The sequence below is a fragment of the Rhinichthys klamathensis genome, unplaced genomic scaffold (genome assembly GCF_029890125.1).
Source record: "Rhinichthys klamathensis goyatoka isolate OS25496 unplaced genomic scaffold, OSU_Roscu_1.1 h1tg000318l_1, whole genome shotgun sequence".
In the NCBI taxonomy this organism is placed as follows: domain Eukaryota; kingdom Metazoa; phylum Chordata; class Actinopteri; order Cypriniformes; family Leuciscidae; genus Rhinichthys; species Rhinichthys klamathensis.
This window is the reverse complement of record NW_026606834.1, coordinates 845,145-865,000: the sequence shown is the minus strand read 5'-3', so window position 1 is coordinate 865,000 and position 19,856 is coordinate 845,145. Positions and strand designations below refer to the sequence as shown.

Sequence of the window (19,856 nt, the reverse complement as noted above, 5' to 3'; positions counted from 1 at the left end):
GGGCTCATAAAAATCGAATATTCGAATATTGGTTTATTTAAATGACGTTTTTATTTTTCGAATAATAATTACAGATCGAATATTCGTGCACACCCCTAGTTTCTACAAGCGGAAGCCGAGGATAGCGCGGATATTAAGTCATTGATATGCGACAATGACAAGGGACGAGCCATTACTTAAAACTGGAATTTCTTAAAGGGGTCATATAATGCCATTTTTGTACAAGCTAGTATGATTCTTTAGGGTCTAAATTAAAAGTTTGTAATATACTTTAATTACAAATTCTCATTAGTATTGTAAGAAAACACTTACCACATTTTACCTGGTCAAAAACAGCTCTGTTTTCAGCACGCCGTTTCAGTGCATATGCCTTTAAATGATCATGAGCTGTGCTCACCCCGCCTCTCTGTTCTGTGCGTACACCGTTTGTAACACAATAACACAATAACCATAAATTATATATCTCAATGAATTATATTGAGAACATCATACATAGAAAACATGCCGTAATGTACCCTAAGTGTAAACCTTAGGCGCATTCATTGTGAAGCGTGCAGCTAGCGATTTGCAAAGATTAATATAAATATTAATATAAAGTTTAATAAAACGTTACACTCACTTCAGTTCTTCTAGAGGTTCAGCAGGAACACGAATATCTGGTACCGATCCTTTATTCAGGAGCAGCTTCTTAGCAAATCCAGCTCATACTGACCCTCGTTTATAAAGCAGTCTGGTGTGTGAAATGATTCGCGCACACATGAAAGCATTGGCGTTGCTCGTGGGGAATATTCCCTTCGAAAACAAACTCAGCCACTGCGTCTTCAGCGGTTCGGATTTAGGAACATTAAAATGACTGTGTTCGTTATTACACCCAAGAACAGAACACCACAATCGCTTAGAGCCATTCTGCTCATAGACAGTGCTCCAGCATATCAACAATGACCGCGCCGGTCCGCGCAGACTATGATTGACAGCTCACGAGCGAGGGCGGGTCTGTGTTGAAACGATCCTGTCAATCAACAATCGTGGGAGGGGCTTCCGAGCGTGTGACGTCACACGGTCGAACGGCTCGATTTGAGGCAGGGGAAAACATATAAGGAGATTAAAACAAAACCACTGGATGGATTTTTATCATTATATGATGGTTGTGTACAGGCACTGCCAACACACATTTCAGTACAATCAACTTGTAAAAGTGCATGTACCATTATATGACCCCTTTAACTTTTGGGATAATGTAAGTACACAATTGCATGAAATATATCACCTTGTGCAAGTCGTTTTTGAATATTTTATTACAAAAATCATATTACATATTGTACCTTTAAGCCTTGCGGATTTAAACATTCCAGCGCAAGAAGACGCTCGCAGTGTAAGATAAATCTGGTGTCTGTCGTCATCACACTGTATACTGTATACAGGCTCAGCAGTGTTGATGTTCAGTGCTGCGTGTGTGTTTCTGTCTGTGATGATGAGTAACGAGTTTGTTTGCTCAGATTAATGAGGTCAGTGAGCAGAACAGAAAGTTGGAATGTCAGTCTCAGAAAGTTCAAGCTCGGCTGGAGAACCTGCAGGTATGTGACGAGCACTTGCAGTTTTATTATTATTAATGTTGAAAACAGTTTTTATTGCTTCATGTTTTTCTGTAGAAACTATGATACATTGCCATTCAAAAGTGTAGTGTAAGCAAGATTTTAAAAAAAGAGTAATTCATATTTTTATTCTCCAAGGACACATTTTTATTGATCAAAAGTGATGTTACAAAAGATTCTATTTCAAATAAATGCTGTTCTTTCAAACTTTCTATTCATCAAAGAATCCTGAAAAATAAAATGTATCGCATGGTTCCACAAAACCAGTATGAAACTTCAAAGTTGATAATAATCATAAATGTTTCTTCAGGATCAAATAATCATATTAGAGTGATTTCTGAAGGATCATGTGACACTGATGATGCTGTAAATTCACAGGAATAAATTACACTTGACTATATATTCACATAGAAAACAGCTGGAATAATATTTCACAATTTATTGTATTTTTAATCAAATAAATGCAGCCTTGATGAGCAGAAAAGTCTCTTTTAAAAACATTAAAACATCTTAATGATATATACTGTATAAGTTTATTGAATAGGATAAACCCCTTGAGATGAACCATCTCGTTTTCGAGGGGGTCCTAATTTACAATAAAATACAGAACAAGGGACAAATCAAACACATTACGATAAAATAATAAGACATAAATAATACCACAATCAACACACTACAACAAAAACGACAACAATAACCACAAAAAAAAGAAAAAAGATATTTAGGTGAATACAACCACTTGACAGCCACACAGAGGCTGAGAACAAATACTTGCCAGCAATAACATAACATAGAAAGAAAATAGTGACTTGTAAATTATATACAGGTGTATCATCATCTGAAACATGAACAATTTAGCTCAAAATAAGAAGACAAACTATTTTTAAATATGTAAAATGATGTTAAAGATCGTATGTGTAATGATTCCAAGCTTTTGATCGGTAGTGAATATATATTTAGAACAATTGAACTTAGAAGTGCTGAAGCTTTGAGGTCGTGCATCACTAATATAAACCTGACGTGTGTTTTTGTTTTCACAGAGAAAGTACGAGTCCTTCACGACACACAGGGGCCGAGAAACTGCTGTTCCCCAAGCCTGCAAACCAGAAAATCCTCCGTCAAATAAAGCAGCAGGAAAGGTGAGTCAAGCGCAAACCATCAACGACACTGTTCTCAGTTCATGGGCTTGATTTAATTAGCGTGTGATGCAGTGTGTGCTGTGATTGGACCATTCAATCAGAATAGTCACGGGCATGCTGGGAAACTGTAATGGCAGTGGCTACTGAAGATAAGTGGAGCTCCTTTAACATCGTTAACGAAACATTCAGGCAATGTTCTTTCAAACGTTCTTCCAGTAAAAATAGTTTGTTACCAAACCTCAAGGAAAATCCATGTCATGACCCCTTTAACCCCCAGGGATCAGATAAATGTCTACTTTTATTTGTGTACACTCACAATAAAAACAAAATGTTATGCTTTTCGTAAAATAAAGAAAATAAACACAAAATCTCTGTCAGTGTGAAGTTCATTCTGAAACGCGACAGAAAATGAATTGTAACTCAGCGAATTCTTGCCACACAGACAAACGTCTTTAGAAAGCTTGAAGTGTCTATTAAATTAAAGCTGCAGTCCGCAGTTTTTCCTCTTTGTCGCCATCTCTGTTCGAAATCTGGAATTGCAGTCATTCGCGGAATTATCAACTTTACGTGAGTTGTGCCTCGGCACGGCACAGCGCGGATGAACACAATGTTTGAGGAGAGTGTGTGTCTGTCAGTCCCCGCCGGTGTCGATACTGGCGTTCGCAATCACAGATTATACTTTTTGGAAGTATGACCAACATAATAATTTTCACCGGAAAATGTCATTTGAACAAGAAAGAAGCATCCACTTTTGTTCTGGTTCTGACGTTGTAGTAAATCGCGCTGATTAAATCTAAAAATCGCTTATCATATCACGCAAAACCGTGCAAATTATACTTTGTTCTCAAATTGTTAATGTTAACAACGTCAGCATTGCGTGACTACATGTAATGCCCTTCCGATATTATCCTTGTTTTCGCATGGGCCGGTTGCAGTCTCTTTTTTTCTGTAACGTTAGCCACTCCAAAGTCCGAACGAAGTCTTTAGCATTTTACAGCGGGTGAATCTGTTGTCTCTGGTGATTGTCGTTTAAATCTTTCTGGATCCGCCATCAAATTGATAAGTTTAATTATATCAAGTGCTGTGAGAAAAGGCTATAAATCTCCACCTCCAGCATCCTCACACTCAATATAGCTTATACTAGCCGAGACTCTTCTTTATGTGTACAGATGTGTGTGTACAGATGTGTGTGTGCAGATGTGTGTGTACAGATGTGTGTGTGCAGATGTGACGTAATGACATGCTCGAATCTCCCGCGGAAATCCACCAGTACCACTGGAGTTAAAAACATTATTACAAGCTTACTGCTTTGAATCGAGCTACGGCAAGCAGAGAGTGTTGAACACTGGCTGGTTATTTATTTTCTCAAATATGTATTTTGGATAATTTTTAACCCAAAAAAAGGTACGGACTGCAGCTTTAAGTAATTCATATCAAAAACAAATATTCTTTGTTTAAGTAATCCGTACGAAAACAAGGAGAGGTACAGTTTCTCAAGCGCGTGCTCATTATCTCTGATGTGACCACGCACGCGCACACGAGTGATTCACATGCTAATCGTCCACGTGAAGGAACTCGGACCTGTAAACGCCCCCCATCACCTCGAAGCAAAGCATCAAATTTCATCAGTCCTCTGCTTCTCATCGAGTTTGGAAGACACGCTGTAAGTTTACCTTGAATTTACCTCAGAAGAAGAAGAACGCGATTTTAATAACATTCTGAAAGCATTAACATAATCTATACATCGTTCATTAAACATTTTTAGACGTTCATCCAATGTTTTTAAAATTACTACTTGTTTCAAAACGTTTAACATTCAAAACCTAATGTCCCGATAATGTCTGTAACATGTTCAAATTAAATATACCATTAATGTTTTTGGTAATCTTCGCTTAAACAAGAAAAAATTACGACAACAAAACTGAGAACATCAGAGCATATTTTTGTAAGCTGGGTTGTTGCTTTGTGTGTTTGTCAGGCCGCTGTCCTCGGGCCGTCAGTGAAGCTGCTGGCGGTTCTGTTAGATTGGGTCGTGGACGGTCAGCTCGTAGAGGTCAGGGACGGGTCAAACCTCACGAACACGAACGCCCTACGCCCTTCACTGCCTGAGAGATGTGCCAAGGTTAGTCATTGTTCATGTCTTATGGCATTCTGACGCAGAACCGACACCGAAGAGAAGAAATTGCTGAATAAAGTCTTTTTTTTTTTGCACAATAAAGTATTTTTGTTGCTTCATAAGATACATTTGAACCACTGTAGTCACATGGACTATTTTAACAATGTCTTTCCTACCTTTCTGGGCCTTGAAAGTGGTAATTAAAAATTAAATTGCTGTCAATGGAGGGTCAGAAAGCTCTCAAATGTCATTGAAAATATCTTGCTTTGTGTTCTGAAGATGAACGAAGGTCTTGCATGTTTGGAACGGCGAGTAATTAATGACAGAACTTATATTTTTGGGTGACTAACCTTTTAAAGGTCGATTCTGAGTTCACGGGTTCTCCAGCACATTTTTATTAAAGGGGTCATATGATGCCATTTTCATACAAGTTAATTTTGATTCATTAGGGTCTAAATGAAAAGTTTGTAATATACTTTAATTCAAAATTCTCGTTAGTATTGTAAGAAAACACTAATTTTACCTGGTCAAAAACAGCTGGTTTCAGCACGCCGTTTCAGTGCATATGCCTTTAAATGATAATGAGCTTCGCTGACTCCGCCCCTCTGTTCTGCGGGCGTTTAGACACAACGCACGTGGAGTGTTGCCTTGACAACAGTTGAGGGTATATTTTGGAGAGAGAATGGCAGCGGGAGTCTCTGAGGACACATCTCAGGGCTCCAGACTAACTTTTTTATTTAGGTGCACTCAAATTTTTCCTCGTCTCGCGTCGCCTTTAACGCCACAATTTCAAGGTCACCTTTTTATCACGCTCCATATACATTCATATATATTATGTAAATGCTTTTAAACAAGAATAAGGTGTAGTTTTTTATTATTATTTGAAGCACAATTTTTCTGAGGTAAATGTGACGTTACATGACATTGTTTACAAGCGTTTTACTGACGTCTTTCCACGGTTGAAACTGATTGAGCGATTCCATGTGACATGATACGGATTTCGATAAGTTGTACTCTATCTTTTAACACACTTTCAGATGCTCTTTCATGTTTATTTCGCGCTGTAACTGGTGTTATTAAGGCGGAAGAGGAGATCATGTGCGCTCCGTGCTGCTGCTTCTCTTGAGCAGAGCTGAGCCAGAGCGATCTCACGCCACAGCGTCAAAACACTATTTATGTTTTTGAATTTCGTAAGAAAATGGGCCTAATTTGAAATCTGAGACTTTGTTTCATATCAATAGTAACAAAGCACAAGGATTATTGCGATTTATTGGATGGGATGCTCGCTACAATGTTCCATTCATTAATCAACTGAAAACAGCATAGCCCAACGGTTCGTAAAAATCAATGAGAATCGATTAAAATCGAGAAATCAATATTTTTTACCTAGTTCAAGAAGCCTACATTTTTTAAAGTTTCTTCGTCTGTTTTCTTGCGTTTATTAAGCTGATGCTGCTGATTGCCGTGATTCTCTGGTGCTCAGGTTGTAATTTATTTCAATCACACAGCACGGAGCATTTTAGTCCTACAGGAATATCTGAACCACAGCCAATCAGAGGCAAAGACCCGCCCAATCTCTCTCTCTGATTGGTTTAGACCACGATATGATCCAACCATGCGTGCAAGGAGAACAAAAGACTCGTTTGTGGAGAGGCAGCGGATGCGAGAACGTTAGGTGCACTGGTGCGACCTAGGAAAAATTCCCGTCGCACCCTTACAAATTTTGATCGCACTCTAGAGCCCTGCATCTGTGCAATCGTATCAGTTTGAACCGGAGTCGCACCCGGAACAAGATAACAGCCGCAAAGAGGTTCGACAATTAAGACTCGAACAGGACGTTTCTAATGGTTGGTTAACGTAATGTCACTTTGATGTATCTTTGTGTACTGGCAGGGTAACGTTAGAGTAACTTAGTGAGATGTACGAACGCTATGTGTTTACTGATGTATACGTACTCAGTTTGTAATAACACAATAACCATAACGCGTTGTTCATTATAAACGTGGGATTATGAATTATATTGAGAACGTCGTACATAGAAAACATGCCGTAATGTAACTTACCCTGAGTATAAATAAACCTTAGCCGCATTCATCGTGAAGCGTGCAAGCGATTTACAAAGATTAATATAAAATATACAATTTTACCCTCACTTCTTCTGGAGGTTCAGCAGGGACACGAATAGTTGGTGCCGATCCTTTTTTCAGGAGCAGCTTCTTAGCAAAACCAGCTTTATACTGAGTCTGACCCTCGTTTATAAAGCAGTCTGCTGAGAAATGATTCGCACAAACATGAACGCATTGACGTTGCTCGTGGGGAATATTCCCTTCGAAAACAAACTCAGCCACTGCGTCTTCAGCGGTTCGGATTCAGGAACATTAAAATGACTGTGTTCGTTATTACACCCAAGAACAGAACACCACAATCGCTTAGACGCCATTCTGCTCCAGCGTATCAACACTAGCGGACTATGGTGACCGCTCGCTCAGGGCGGGTCTGTGTTGAAACACTGCTGTCAATCAACAATCGTGGGAGGGGCTTCCGATTTAGTGACGTCACACGGTCGAACGCCTCGATTTGAGGCAGGGGGAAACATATAAGGAGATTAAAACAAAAACACTGGATGTATTTTTATCATTATATGATGGTTGTGTACAGGCACTGCCAACACACATTTCACTACAATCAACTTGTAAAAGTGCATGTACCATTATATGACCCCTTTAAACATTTCAGTATTCTAACAGCTGGTCACTTAAAAATAAATGTATGATAATAATTGTGCATGTGGTGATTGTAAAGCATTATCCTGTGATTATTGTGATGATGTCAGGCGCTGCCTGTGCTGGTGGAGCATCTTCATCAGGCGTCAGTGATGGAGTCGTCTCTCCTGCTGTCTCTGATCCGCTGTATCTACTGTTGTCTGATGCTTCTGGAGCGCAGCACACAGGTACCAAACACACACGTGCCCCATCATACACTAAACTACCATTTGACTTTATCAACAAATGGCAAAATGAATGGAATCAGCTGTGATTGGAGCAGCAAAGCTTTTCAAAACTTTAAAATCCGAAAGATTTCTGTTAGGGCTGCACGATATTGAAAAAAATATTAAATTACCATATTTTTGAAATGCTCTATTTGAATCATTCTAGAATAATTAGTGTGATTTTGTAGGGGAGTGAATCTGGATAGAAAATAATAAGCATAGAAAAATGCAATCGAAGAAAGATACAATTGAAATAAACAGTGCTTTATGTATTTTAGGTAAATCTAACAGTATTCAGGTACAGAAATTAAATAATCAAATGTAAAATAACTGAATGAAATATAACTAATACAATTTATTGATTAATATAATTTATCTTTGTTAAAGCTACAAAACGAATTTTCTCTTTCTCTTTTGTTGTTTGATCACCATTGGTGACGAACAGCTGAGGATATATTATGTCCTTTTAGACCAATGCACGGATCGAATGTAAATGACACGCATCAATTGTTTACAATGGATCGCAGTTGATCCGTGATCCGCATGGACCAGCTGCCCCTCGCTTCGGCACGCATGTGATTCACGGATTAACTGCTAAATTTAACCACCATAGAGTGAAAGTTTATCATTTGGACGTGTTTTGTCTTGCCAATTTACACATTCAAACAATTTTAAATGCGGAAGAAGAGGCAAAATTGGGACTCGCATGTTATCTGTGCTCACAGCCGTACACACTCGCAGAGAGAGAGAGAGAGAAACATAATTAACATAATTATTATAACATAATTATTCTATGTATTCCAAGCTTTGGCAATATTGTAATATGTACAGTCATGCCAATAAAGCAATTTTGAATTGAATTGATAGAGAGAGAGATTGAGAGAGATGGAGAGAGAGAGAGAGAGAGATTTTGATATATTTCATTTTGATTCATTATGATATAAATGTAATGTATTCATGCATTTGTTTACATTATTAATTTATTGATTATTTGTTCATTGCCTATGTAATGGCCAATGCTTTGGCAATACTGTATAAGTCATGCCAATAAAGCTCATTTGAGAGAGATGGAGAGATTTTGAGAGAGAGAGGGAGAGAGAGAGAGAGAATTTTGAATTTCAAAAACCATTTATTACAAAATTTAAACCATTATCCACATGTCCAGTCAATTAACACATTGTTAAAATAAAATCAGAACAGACAAGACAAAATTATCTTAAAAGGGGTGCAAAATGCAGGTTGTCATCAATAATCTCACACAAAACCCCCTTATTGCACCAAATCTGATCAAAAGAAACAAGATCCTTCATGGCTTTAAAATATCGAAAATCAATTAAAATTCGAGATTTCACTGAATTAAAAAACACTGCTTCTAAATTATAGCTTGTGTCTCGTTCAATTTTATGTTTTCTGGTATTATAAATTGCCATTTTAGCTTGGCCTAGCAAAAAGTTCAAAAGTTGACACCGAAATCGGTGTCTCCGGACATATTTAAAACCACGAATAAAAACTCCAACAGAAAATGTTTCACCAAAACAAACAAATAAATTCTGTAGCACAATAAACAAAGACTTCAGTCTAAAACATTGCATAAATGCATGGAACACAGTCTCTCTCTGCAAACAAAAAGGACAACCATGACTAACACCAGGGTTTAAAACTGAAATAAAAGCATTAACTGCAACTGCCCCATGTAATATTCTCCACTGTAAATCGCCTATTTTCTTAGTTAATGGTGACTTGTACAGAGCTCTCCATTCTGGGTTTATGCCCTCTTCCATCTGTAGGATGGTACGCCAGGGTGTATCCACTTTATTATCTAAAAAACTTTTATTCAAAGATTTGACACAACTTTTATACAAGACTTTTCCAGATGCCGGCTCTAAACCCAATAGTGACACATTTTCAGAATACAAAAAAACGCCTTTGCACTCTTCTAAATTAGGTGATAGCAACAGATTAGGAAAAGGATCTCCGCAGTTCGGAATAATGAGTCCCTCAGAATAGTCTTCCAGCAGTTTACACTCTTCTGTTGTAAGAGCAGACCTCCACTTTTCAAGGAGTTTAGCCACTACACGTGTTGATCGAACGCCCAGATGCTCCGCTACCAGATCAACATTCTTAAAGTCCGTTCCCGCTAGCTGTAGTAGATGTCCAAGAGTTATTACACCAGAACAGAGTAAAATTCCTTCAAGTGCCAGGAAAGGTCCTTTACTTGATATGTCCAAGCGTGAACCATGAATCAAAGGTTCTTGTAACGTCCAGTATAAGGAACCTGCATTATCCACTTTTTGCACTATAAACAAAGTCCAAACTTTAAAAAAATTACGATAAAAACTGGGTAATTTGGACAAGTCCATCTTTTTAGGATTCAACCAGAACAAAGGCTTGTCCAGGCCTAATCCTTCAAAATTCTGCAGAATTGCAAAAGCTATGGATTTCCAGCTTGAGTCCACTGGTCCAGTTAAAAGTCTCTGTGCAAATTGTAGGTCGTAAAGCTGCTATTCTGCTCTGTAAATGTATAAGTCCATGCCCTCCCTCTTCCTTGGGCAAATACAGAACAGCTTTTGGAACCCAGTGCAGCTGGTCCCAAAAAAAATCTATTAAAATTGACTGAATTTTTAACAAAAGACCTAGTGGAGGATCAACACAAATTAAGCGATGCCAGAGAGAAGATGCTACCAAGTTATTAATAATCAATGTATGCCCTCTATAAGACATTTTGGGAAGTAAATATTTCCATTTGTCGAGGCGACCTTTTACCTTTTCAACAACCCCTTCAAAGTTTTTTTGTACAATCATTTCACTTCCCAAAAACACTCCAAGGTATTTAAAACCTTCCTTAGTCCAGGTTAAACCTTCTGGGAGGTTTGGTTCTCCACTTAACCAGTTCCCAACCAGTATGGCTTCACTTTTAGACCAGTTTACCTTCGCAGAAGAACACATTTTAAACTCTTTTAATATTTTAAGCAACAAATATACATCTCTCTGACAATTAATTAAAATAACAACATCATCAGCATATGCTGATAATTTAAATACATTTGAGCAATTTGAAATATACACTCCATACAAATCTGTTCTTAACTTGTATAAAAGAGGCTCTATTGGCAAAGCATAGAGCATACCAGACAAGGCACACCCTTGTCGAACACCTCTAAAAACTTTAAAAGGAGCGCATAAGTCACCATTAACTTTCAATATACTTTCAACTTCACAGTACAAAACCTTTAACATAGAAACAAATTCAGGATTAAAACCAAATGCAGCTAAAACATTCCATAAATAATTATGCTCAACTCGATCGAAGGCCTTTTCTTGATCTATTGACACCAGACCAAAATCTAAGTTGAGACTCTTACCATAATCCAAACCATCCCTAATAAAAGAAATGTTATCAGAAATTCGTCCACCAGGTACACAATAGGTCTGGTCAGGATGGATTACTTGTTCCAAAACTTCGCTCAATCTATTAGCCAGAACCTTGGAGAGCTATTTATAGTCACTGCACAGCAAACTCACGGGTCTCCAGTTTTTAATATCATTCAGATCTCCCTTCTTAGGCAACAGAGTGAGAACCGCTCTACGGCAACTTATGGGTAGCCGCCCATTGGCTAAACTTTCCCCAAGCACCTCTAGCAGATCCGGTCCCACCTCCGGCCAGAAGGCCTTGTAGAAGTCCACTGGCAGTCCATCGACTCCAGGCGCTTTGCCACACTCCATAGCTTGGAGAGCTCTTTCCAACTCTTCCAGAGTTAAAGCTTGGCTGAGTCCAGCATTAGCTTCATCGGATAACTGAGGTAAATTATTAAGAAAGACATTACCATCAGTTTGTTCATGTGCGAGTTCACTTTTGTACAGTTCTTCATAAAAACGAATTGCTCTTCTTCGAATGTCAGAAGGGTCTGACAACAAGGCTCCAGCTTCTGAGCGTAAGGCATGAATAAACCTTTTCTGCCCGTTTTTTTCTCTCCAAATTAAAGAAAATTTTTGAGGGTGCATCCATCAATTCTACACTCTGAAAACGTGATCTGACCAGAGCTCCTTGTGCGACTGTGTCTAAAAGTTCAGCTAATGAATTTTTCTTTTTATGAAAAGTTTCAAAATGGGTCAAATTTCCTGTACTATCAGCAATCTCCTGAAGTTCTAATAATTCTTTCTCTATAATTTTCATTGAACAGGTTATGTCTCTCGTGAAGTTGCAAGTATATTGTTGGCACAACTGCTTAATCTGCACTTTTGCAATGTCCCACCACTGCTGTAAAGACTTGAAAGACGATTTTGTAGTTCTAAAAATATTCCAGAATTCTTTAAAAATATCTTTAAAATGGTTGTCACATAATAAATTATTATTAAAATGCCAGTAAGCACTTTTTGGTTTAATGGAGCTCAAAGACACAACACACTGTATTAAGCTATGATCAGAAAAGCTTACTGGAACAATTGAACAGCTTCTGAAAAAACTAAGCTGGTGTTTGAAACCATAAAACCTATCTAATCTGGCTAAAGAAATTAAGTTATCATAAGCATGAGCCCATGTATATTGCCTTTGATTACCATGAAAATTTCTCCAAACATCAACAATCTCATGCGATTTCAATAGCTGAATGAGCCGCTTTTGTGAAAGCATATGCGGTTCAACATGATTTCGATCTAAAATGTGCTCAGTGCAATTAAAATCCCCTCCTAAAAATAATAAATCATCAGAATTGCAATGACATAAAACATCACTCAGTGTATCTAGAAAAATCATTCTTTCTAATGCATTATTTGGGACATACACACAAATAAAAACAAAAGAACGATTTTCATAGGAAGCTATAACTTTTAAAAGTCTACCTTTTATAATTTCATCAACCTGATAAGAACAGGGAATAAAGTTCTTAGAGAATAAAATGGCAACTCCACCACTAGTTGTGGTCAAATGACTTAAAACAGATAAACCATCAAAATCTCTTGCCCAATCAGAAGAATTTAATACATCAGTATGACTTTCTTGAGCAAACAAAACATCAATTTTCTTCTGTTTTATTATCTCAAATAATTGAAATCTTTTCCTTATATCACTTGCCCCATTTATATTTAGAGAAGAAACACAAAATTCTCCCATAAATGTGAAGAGAAATAACCATAGCAAATACAGCCGAAAGAAAACAAACAGAGAAAGATTATATTTACCCATTATCCTAACTAACATTGAGTCCAGGTTGTACATTCAGTTTTGCAAAAATTTTCTTCAGACGATACACTTCCTGATTAGTGAAACCTCCATCACTTCTAAAAGCCTTTGCTTTTTCAATAAACTGTAACACATCAGGGAAATATTCTTCAACACGAACTTTTCTCGCATTTTTTGTCACTTTAAGAAAAGACTTTATATCTTCTGCACTGTAAGACCGGCTGGAAAATCCACTCTGAGGTAAACTACATGATTCACTAACGTTACATTCAGAAGCATCACTCTCACCCTCTGTATCAGTCTGACTCTGACTCATACTACAATCATCCATTCTTTTCACCTGTTTACCAACATCATGACGTTGTTTTAGTCTCCTCTTTTGAGGCGTTTTAAAGGCACAATCTTCCGAATCAATCACAGAACAGCGATCCCCCTCTATACCGGCTAAAAGTTGCTCAACTGCAGTGGCCGAGCCGTCACTGTTCTGCGACTCGTTCGCCCGACCGCTCACCGCAGATACTTCATCCTCCTCCGCCTCAGCGGCGCCTACACTCGCCTCTTCAGTAGTCTTATCCACCAGCACAGCTTCTGTTACTCTTTCAGTGTTTGTTACTGCTAACGTTACCGATTTTTGAGCCATACTCGTTCCAGGCACCTCAGCATCAGTAGGTAATACAGCGGCAACATTCTGCATTTCCTCGTCACGAACAACGTTATTTTCCTCACCATCAACCGGTGGAGGATTTTTATTTGTCGTATTCACTTTGACTGGACAAGCGCGGATAAGATGCCCTGTCTCACCACAACCAAAACATTTCATAGTATTTGTTGTGGCGAAAATGACATAATTAAAGTCTTCATGACGAAAATTTAGAGACAGATCTAATTCGTCCAGGTTGTCTTGAAGAACCATATAGACATAACGCCTAAATGACACAATATGCTTCAACAATGGTGACTTGCACCCAATTGGAATCATTTTTATAGGAGAAACCAATTTACCATAACGTGAAAGCATTCTGGTCAAAATTTCGTTTGAAATGAAAGGCGGCACATTAGAAAGAGTCACTTTTTTCGAAGGAGTAGAAAGAGGGAGCACTTGGGTAAAAATACCATTAAGCACTACTCCAATTTCTACCAACTGGTTCGCTAATTCAATTGTCTTCACAAACACAACAATAGCGCTGTTCATGCGAGACGCAGACAGAATGTTCTCAGGCCCAATCACTTCTCCTACAGCCAGGCTACAGTCTTCTATACTAACCGCTGAGTCTATTTTCACACCATGACGGCGCGTCAAAAAAATCAAACTTCCCGCTACCTGGGGCAGCCATGCTCCCAGTACAATAACCGGGAGCTGACGCCCTAGATTAGACTATTAAACACCTCCGTACACCCCGAATAAATGAAAAAACAATCCCTAAATTTAAATCTCCAAAAAACAAAACAATACAAAAAGATAGAAAGATAGAAAAAAAAAAGATCACTCGTACCTGACACACACGCCAAACACTCAGCGCTCCGCCCACTCACTCAGCACATGCGCACAGAGAGAGAGAGAGAGAGAGAGAGAGAGAGAGAGAGACCTACACACACACACACACACACTCACTCACAACCTAAGACCTACACACACACTCACTCACAGCCTAAGACCTACACACACACACACACAAACACACACACACACACACACATTCACTCACAGCCTAAGACCTACACACACACACACACACACATTCACTCACAGCCTAAGACCTACACACATGTATATAATGTTCAATATTGTTTGTTTTTGTTTTTTACATAGATGATTTCTAAATCCTAAATCATTTATTTTATTTATTAATCTTTGTTTATTTTATTATTATTGTTTAATGATATCAGTATTATTATTTTTGTGCACTAAATGTTCTAAATCATTTTCTATGTTGTTTGGATGCTTTGGCAATACAAAATGTATTTTCTTTGTCATGCCAATAAAGCTTTCTGAATTGAATTGAGATGGAGAGAGAGAGAGAGAGAGAGAGAGAGAGAGACGGAGAGATAGAAAGACTTTAAACCCCTTTTATTTAAAGCAATTTAGGGTTTAAGACAAAATACATCACAAATAACAAGCATTTTACCAATTATAAACTAAGCTTCCATACGCACTCACAGTCATCAGTGCCTCTCTCACACCCCATCTCCATTCAAACAAAGCAACATTATCAGTGTATTTGTAATATGTATACTCAATGGTCACTCGAGATTCTATTAAAGACCTAAACATAGCTTCCATATCAACGTCCTTTCCTGCATTTTTACACTGGTGGGATTTCAAAATGGCTAACTTAGCTTGGCCAATTAAAAAATTGGCAAAAACACATTGTTGTTGCCATGACCTTCTATATATATATATATATATAGAGAGAGAGAGACCCCTTTCATATAGAGCTCGAACACCGAATTGACTCCTCTTTCGCATTTACTTGCCCTTAAACGGACACATAAACACAAAATAATGTCTAAATACCCGTCTTGGCAAATTTTCTCTCGGTTATGTCATAAGTGAACAGTTGCTTAATATGACTCGTCCTCTCTGTCTTAATATGACAGCATACATCTAATATTCAGTGTCATTAATACAAATAAAATAAAGTCCAATAATAACAACAATAATGAGAAAAAAAACATTAATATTAAATCAAACAACCGTGTGTGTTTTTAAGAGCTCAGTGATCATCATCATCATCTCTCACAGTTCAGTTTCCATATGCTTTAGATCAAAGGTTAAAAAACAAGTTTAAAAAAAAAAAATTGTCAAAGAAATAGCTTTGTCTGAAGTTTTGTAAAAAGCATTTCCACGTTTCCTAATGTATTAGTATTAGATGTTTATTCCAAGCTGTTTTGTTTCATTCAGGCAGACGGACGGACTCCCCAGTGCCTGCAGTAGTGTGTGTTTTTTTTTTTTTTTTTTTTTGTTTTTTTTTTTTTATTGAAATTTTGTTAGTTTTGTTCCAACAGAACAAACAACACCAAAAAAAAAAGGACAACAGTTCGGGCAGACCTTAAATGCACAATTCTCAAATCAATTTGCAATGAAATAAAATAAAAAGATAGGTTACAATGGAAGATACATAAACATTCACAGGAATAGGCTTCTCGCTTTGAGCCAACACAACAGCTTTCAAGAAAAAAGTAAGCAATCGTCCAAAGTGAGAGAAACATAGTCCAAATAGGGTGTCCATATCCGATTGAATATATCTGTTGAAGAATGTAATATACATGTTAAAAATTCCATTGGGATGAGCTCTTTTACAAGGTTATGCCATTTTTTAATTGAAGGACTTTTTTCACTTATCCAAAACATCAAAATGTTCTTTCTTGCAGCAAAAGTTAAAATACTAAAAAGTCTTTCATGATATTTATTCAAAACAATACCAGCCGGCAGACCTAGAATAAATGGACAAGGATCAACATCAATTGTTATTCCCAGAATATTGCCAATGTGGTCTGCGATTTTCTTCCAAAACAACTGAATTTTAGGACAAGCCCAAATACAGTGAATATAATTACCAACTGAAATTTTACATTTTGAGCAATTGGGGGAAAGTTTGGGGTCCATTTTATTTCTAATATAAGGGGTGATATGTAGCCGACGTATTATTTTGAATTGAATAGCACGTGCTCTGTTACACACTGATATTCTTTTAGCATGATCCCAGACTAAATCCCAATCCTCTCTTGAGATATTTACTACAAAATCATTTTCCCACATCTGTCTGAGATTATCTGTGTCTCCTGGGAGAGTCAGACTTAGTGTAACATAAATATGAGATATTTTTTTTTTTTGTCTCGTGTCTTCTTGTAGTATTTTCTCAATTTCAGTCCTAGAATTATCAGTACTCAAAGTGGTCTTTTTTCCAATGAAGTCTCTTAGCTGCAAGTACCTAAAGAAATGATGTCTTGGCAGATTAAATTTAGCAGACAACTGTTCAAAAGACAGAAGAGACGAACCCTCAAATATATCTTTCAGCCTCACAATACCTAAAGAATTCCAGAGGTTAAACCCAGAGTCATCAGTACCAGGTGGAAAATCTGGATTATTTTGAATTGGTGTAAGGGCTGATGTCAGATTAAACCTACCCTCTAGCTTGCGCGACTGTGCCCAAGCTTTAAGAGTGTTCCGTATGATTGGGCTATCATATAGAACTTTTAACTTTTTAGGATTGACAACAAACAAAAGATTCTGAAGAGGGCACAGAGATTGTGAGGCTTCAAGATCAAGCCAAATAGAATCTGGATCATTCTTCAACCAGTCCGCCACAAAACGAAGCTGACACGCCAGCTGATACAATCTGATATCGGGAACATCTAGACCACCCTTATGACTAGGGAGCTGTAGTTTGCTCATTTTCAGTTTTGGTTTCCTTTTACTCCATATAAAACGAGAAAGCCATCCATTAAGCTCCTTAATAACCTTGCTAGAAAGTAAAATAGGCAGCATCATTAAAGGGTATATTAAACGAGGTAAAATGTTCATTTTGATTATAGCAATTCTTCCCAGAAAAGATACGGGAAGAGCATTCCACCTCTGCAAATCATTATGAATTTTTTTTAAAAGAGGAGCAAAGTTACTTTTAAATATATGTTGGAATGTTGGGGTTATATGAAGACCTAGGTAAGTAAAACCTGACATGGAATATTTAACAGGGAAAGAGGAGAGCATTTGTGTTTCCGAGGTGAGACTGCCCAATGGTAAAGCAACAGATTTTGTCAAATTAATCTTATAACCAGAAAATTCTCCAAAGAAGTGTATAACATCAACCAGTCGTGGAACTGATGTATTAGCATCCGACAAAAATAGCAGAATATCGTCTGCATAGAGTGAAATCTTGTGTTGTCTGTCATTTATTGTAACCCCTTTAATCAATGAATCATGTCTTATGGCTTCTGCCAAGGGTTCAACGGCAAGGGCAAACAATAATGGCGAAAGTGGGCAGCCCTGCCTGGTACCCCTACCCAGAAGAAATGTTTTAGATCTGATGCCATTAGTGAAGACGGCAGATGAAGGTTTATTATAGAGCAGCTGCACCCACCTCAAGAACTTGTCCCCAAACCCAAATTTCTGCAAAGTATAAAATAAGTAGGGCCACTCAACACGATCAAATGCCTTTTCGGCATCTAATGAAATAACTAAAGTGTCAAGTTTTTGATTCTGTGAGATATTAATTATGTTTAAAAGCCTTCTGACATTGTGGCTAGAACTCCTTCCTTTAATGAAACCAGTCTGGTCCTCACAGACTAATATTGGCAATACTTGCTCTAATCTGAGTGCAAGTATTTTGGATAACAGTTTCAAATCAGAATTGAGCAGAGCTATCGGCCTGTAAGATCCGCAATCCTCTGGATCTTTCCCTTTTTTTAAAATCAACGAAATATCAGCGTCTCTTAGCGAATCGGGCAGCAATCCTAATTCAAAAGAGTGGTTTAACATCTCAAGAAGGGGATCCAACAGGACATAATGGAATTCCTTATATAATTCAGAACTTATGCCATCCGGGCCCGGTGCTTTACCGGCCTGGAGACTCTGAAGTGCTTGCATAGCCTCTTCTCTACTAACTGGGGCATCAAGAAGGTCCCTATAAGCTTGTGGTAGAGTTTTCAAGGGTAAATTGCTAAAAAAGGAATACATTCGTTCAGTAGTGTGTGTTTTAACGCCACATCTCGGTCTCTCTCTTCCAGCACGCTGTCCTGACGTCCACGCTGAGGAGGCTGGGTGACGAGGTGTCTCGAGGATCATGTGACCCGGCTCGTCCGCGTGTGTGTCCACTGTTTAAGAGCTCCTGTCTTCACACACGCTTTCTGTGCAGCCTCATCATCATCAAAACCATCAGTCAAGGTCAAACAAGTCGAGTCAGCTTTATTTATACAGCGCTTTTTACAATACAGTGTTTCAAAGCAGCTTTACAGTCATAACAGGAAAATAATGTTTCTAGAAGAAAATAGCGTCATAGTCCAGCTTAAGTAAGTTCAGTGATGTTTCATTTTTGTTGTAAAAAAGTTATTAATTTAGTTCATTTATATATAGCCGCTCTGGAGAAAACAGTGATGTCATCGTCCAGCTCAGTTCAGTTCTCATGTAATGGTGTCTATAGAGAGCCTAAGCCCCTCCCCTCCGCTTCCGGCTCATGGGACCTTATTTCGGAAAAAATATGTATGGTAGTCGATGGCGAGAGACAACTTATCTTTTTATTCCGTCTGAACTGTGCCCTGAATTACACATATGATGTTTGTCAATTTAAAAGATAATTATGAGAGTCAAGAAAGTCGCAGTTTGTCATGAAACAGAAGAGTGACATTTAGTTTTATGTGAAAATCGCTCGATGAACTACATCTCCCGGGAAGCGAAACAACGAGCGAGATCCGCTGCTGGTGTGTGTGCAGTCTGGTACAAAACACTCGATGACGGCGTAACGCTACGATTATAACGTAAGACTATAGAAACAATGACAGACGTTAGCTTAGCTTCAGTAAAGTTAGCTTCAGTAAAGTTAGCTTCAGTAAAGTTAGCTTCAGTAAAGGTAGCTTCAGTAAAGTTAGCTTCAGTAGAGTTAGCTTCAGTAAAGTTAGCTTTAGTAAAGTTAGCTTCAGTAAAGTTAGTTTCAGTACAGTTAGCTTTAGTAAAGTTAGCTTCAGTAAAGTTAGTTTCAGTAAAGTTAGCTTCAGTAAAGTTAGCTTCAGTAAAGTTAGCTTCAGTAAAGTTAGCTTCAGTAAAGTTAGCTTCAGTAGAGTTAGCTTCAGTAAAGTTAGCTTTAGTAAAGTTAGCTTCAGTAAAGTTAGTTTCAGTACAGTTAGC

General features: G+C 37.9%; 1 protein-coding gene across 1 annotated transcript in view; it reads left to right on the top strand.

The window, feature by feature from the left end:
- LOC130105376 (coiled-coil domain-containing protein 138-like) overlaps positions 1–19,856 on the top strand; it is a 62,393-nt gene that overhangs the window by 20,042 nt on the left and 22,495 nt on the right. The window contains exons 8-12 of the mRNA XM_056271361.1: positions 1,497–1,574; positions 2,633–2,731; positions 4,710–4,853; positions 7,681–7,797; positions 18,743–18,899. Coding sequence (XP_056127336.1) covers positions 1,497–1,574; positions 2,633–2,731; positions 4,710–4,853; positions 7,681–7,797; positions 18,743–18,899 — 595 coding nt within the window. The remainder of the gene's footprint in view (positions 1–1,496; positions 1,575–2,632; positions 2,732–4,709; positions 4,854–7,680; positions 7,798–18,742; positions 18,900–19,856) is intronic.